General features: G+C 18.7%; 1 protein-coding gene across 1 annotated transcript in view; it reads left to right on the top strand.

Annotated features, from left to right (window-relative positions):
* Window positions 1-3,007, top strand: part of PGSY75_0422200 (erythrocyte membrane-associated antigen) — a gene marked incomplete at both ends in the record, with an annotated part of 8,734 nt that continues 5,727 nt past the window's right edge. The window contains one exon of the mRNA XM_018784265.1: window positions 1-3,007. This exon is cut by the window's right edge and continues 5,727 nt beyond it. Within this exon, the coding sequence (XP_018643427.1) occupies window positions 1-3,007 (3,007 nt within the window).

Below are 3,007 nucleotides of genomic sequence, written 5' to 3'. Positions count from 1 at the left end.
AAAAAAAAAAATGTTTTCTTTTAATTATAATAATACATTATATTATTCTAACAATAATAATAATAGTAATAATTATTATAATAATAGTAATAATTATAATATTAAGAGTGATATGTGTTCAGGGTCAGTAGATTCTTATTTTCCATATGAAGATCATACCTGTGTGAACCCATTTTCTTCAAACAACAGAATAGATGATATGAAATATGTAGACACTAATAAAAGTATTAATAGTAATGAAAATATAGTTAACAATAAAAATTATGATCATATGATACATAATAAAAATAATATGGATAGTATTAATAATATAAATCATTTAGAAAATTTTTATGGTAATAATCATTCTAATTGTTTTAATAACTTTACTTATTCTAGTTTTAATATTAAGAAAAAAAAAAAATATAAAGACACATATAATACACACAATCAACATATTTTTACTACAAATAAAGATATAAAACCTTATAATAAAAAAAATATGAACTTTATTTTAAATAACATGCAAGATTTATATAATAACACAAAATCGTCATTATATCTAGATAAGTGTAGATATTATTCTAGTTATATAAAAAAAAATAATAAAATCAAAGATGACACATCAATATATAACACAAACAACAACAACAATAATAATAATAATAATAATAATAATAATAATAATAATGTGGATTATTCTTATAATTGCATGATGAATAATTATTATGCTAATAATTTTTTTTTTTTATATAACAATGATTATTATGAACATATTAAGAATAATCATAGTATGGTTATTAAAAATATGGGTGATAAAAATGATAAGAATGTGGTTAAATATGTGCATCCATATAATATAAACAATATGAATAATATGAATAATATTAATAATTATAGTCGTTGTGATAGTAGATATTTTCTTTATAAAGATACACATATAGATAATAAAATGAACATAGTCCATGAAAATTATGAGAAATCTTCAGAAATATCAGATAAGAGAAAAAGAAATAAAAATTATTTTGAAGATACTTTTAAATATTACAATGATATTCATTTAGATTATTCCTCATATGGAATAAACAATTCAGACAAAGCAAAAAATAATAGTTATCACTATGATCATAATAATAATGATTATCATTATTATTTTTATAATAATCCTTATCATTATTATAACAATAATATTTATTACGATAATGTTTATAAGATCTCATTATATAATAACTACACAAATAATAATATGATATACCCCTATCCATTTTTATTATCTCAACAATATCTTCAAGATTCAAATTATATATATCCATTTAATAAAGAATATGCAACCAATAGTATTCATAACAAACATTTTAATATTCATCTTAATGAAAGAGATAATCTTAAATGTTCTTATAATAATAATAATAATTCTTATTTAGAATATAAGAAAATTAAAAATAATATTAAAAAAAAAAAAAAAAAATTTAATAATTATGCTATTGAAAAGAATCAACATACATGTATTTATAATAATGAAAAAAATAAAAATATTTTATTTGATATGATCAATATGACAGATCAAAGTAACATGTTGAGAAATAATCTAAGTAATGATCATAATGATGATAATATAAAAAATAATAAATTGAATAGTAAGGAAAAAAAACAAAAAGATATTGTTGATGAATATGAACAATGTATTGCTGAAGTTGTAACATCTTCATCATCTCTTAATAAAATAAATTTTAAGGAATCATTAAAAAAGGATAGTAACAAAAACAATAATAATAATATTAAAATAAATAAATGTGGTGAGAAAAACAAAACATTATTAACTTCAAATGAAGATAACTCTAAGGATATAAACAACTGTATATATGATAAACAAGATTTAAATTATAACAATTTTATTTATGATAATAAAAATATAAAACAAAAGAACAAAAAGAACCTTTTTAATATAGAAAAAATAAAGAGAAATCAAAGTGTTGATATAAAAGGTTCTAAAAAGTTGTTGAATAATTTAAATTATAATGATAATTTGAATGATAAATTATATGATAAAAAAAGAAATAGAAGGTGTATATCTTTAAATGGTCCCAATAGAACTAATATATTCAAATTAACACCTAATGATATTGATAAAAAAATATTCTCAAATAATAATAATAATAATTCTGATGTGTCTAATAATTCTGGTGTGTCTAATAATTCTGATGTGTCGAATAATTCTGATGTGTCTAATATTTATTTCTTTTCAGAACATAATAATAAATATGACCAACTAAATAAAAATTATAACAAGAAAGATCTTTTTCTTTTATTTTATAAGACAGAGAAAAAACTTATCGATTTATTAAAAAATGTTAAACCTACTAAAGATATTAAATTGATAAAACAAAATATTTTTTGTTTATTATCCAAGTTAATCAAACATATATTAAATTCTGAAATAAATATATTTACTGTGGGTTCTACTGCATATGGTGTGGATTCTAAAACTAGCGATTTGGATATTGTTATACAAACTAATTTATATAACCCTAAATATATTTTATACAATATATATAATTATATTAATAAAATTAAAGAAAATAATAAGAAGACAAATAATTTAAAAGATGGATTCATAAACAAAATTAATCATAATGACGAAAATGATTTTTCTTTTTTTAATAATGTAGATTTACAACTAGTAGATTCTGCTAGAGTTCCTATTTTAACATTAAAAAAAAATAAAATAGTTTGTGATGTTTCTGTCAATACAAATAATTCATTGAAGCATACAGAATTCTTTTTAAATATTTTAACTCGGTTTCCAAATTTAAAAAATGTAATGCGAGTCTTAAAATTTTTTTTAAAAGTCAGAACCCTACCATCTATGAAACAAGGAGGATTACCTACCATTTTTTGGATGATGTTATGTGTGAAATATTGTAGGATATCGAGAGGAAATTATGAAGAAAATGAAATTATTAGAGACAATTCTAAAAAAAATGAAATAATTAGAAAAAATTTTGAAAAAAATGAAATAATTAGAAAA

This window comes from Plasmodium gaboni, chromosome 4 (assembly GCF_001602025.1).
Source record: "Plasmodium gaboni strain SY75 chromosome 4, whole genome shotgun sequence".
In the NCBI taxonomy this organism is placed as follows: domain Eukaryota; phylum Apicomplexa; class Aconoidasida; order Haemosporida; family Plasmodiidae; genus Plasmodium; species Plasmodium gaboni.
Note: the sequence above shows the minus strand (reverse complement) of the source record. Positions and strands in the feature narration are given on the sequence as shown.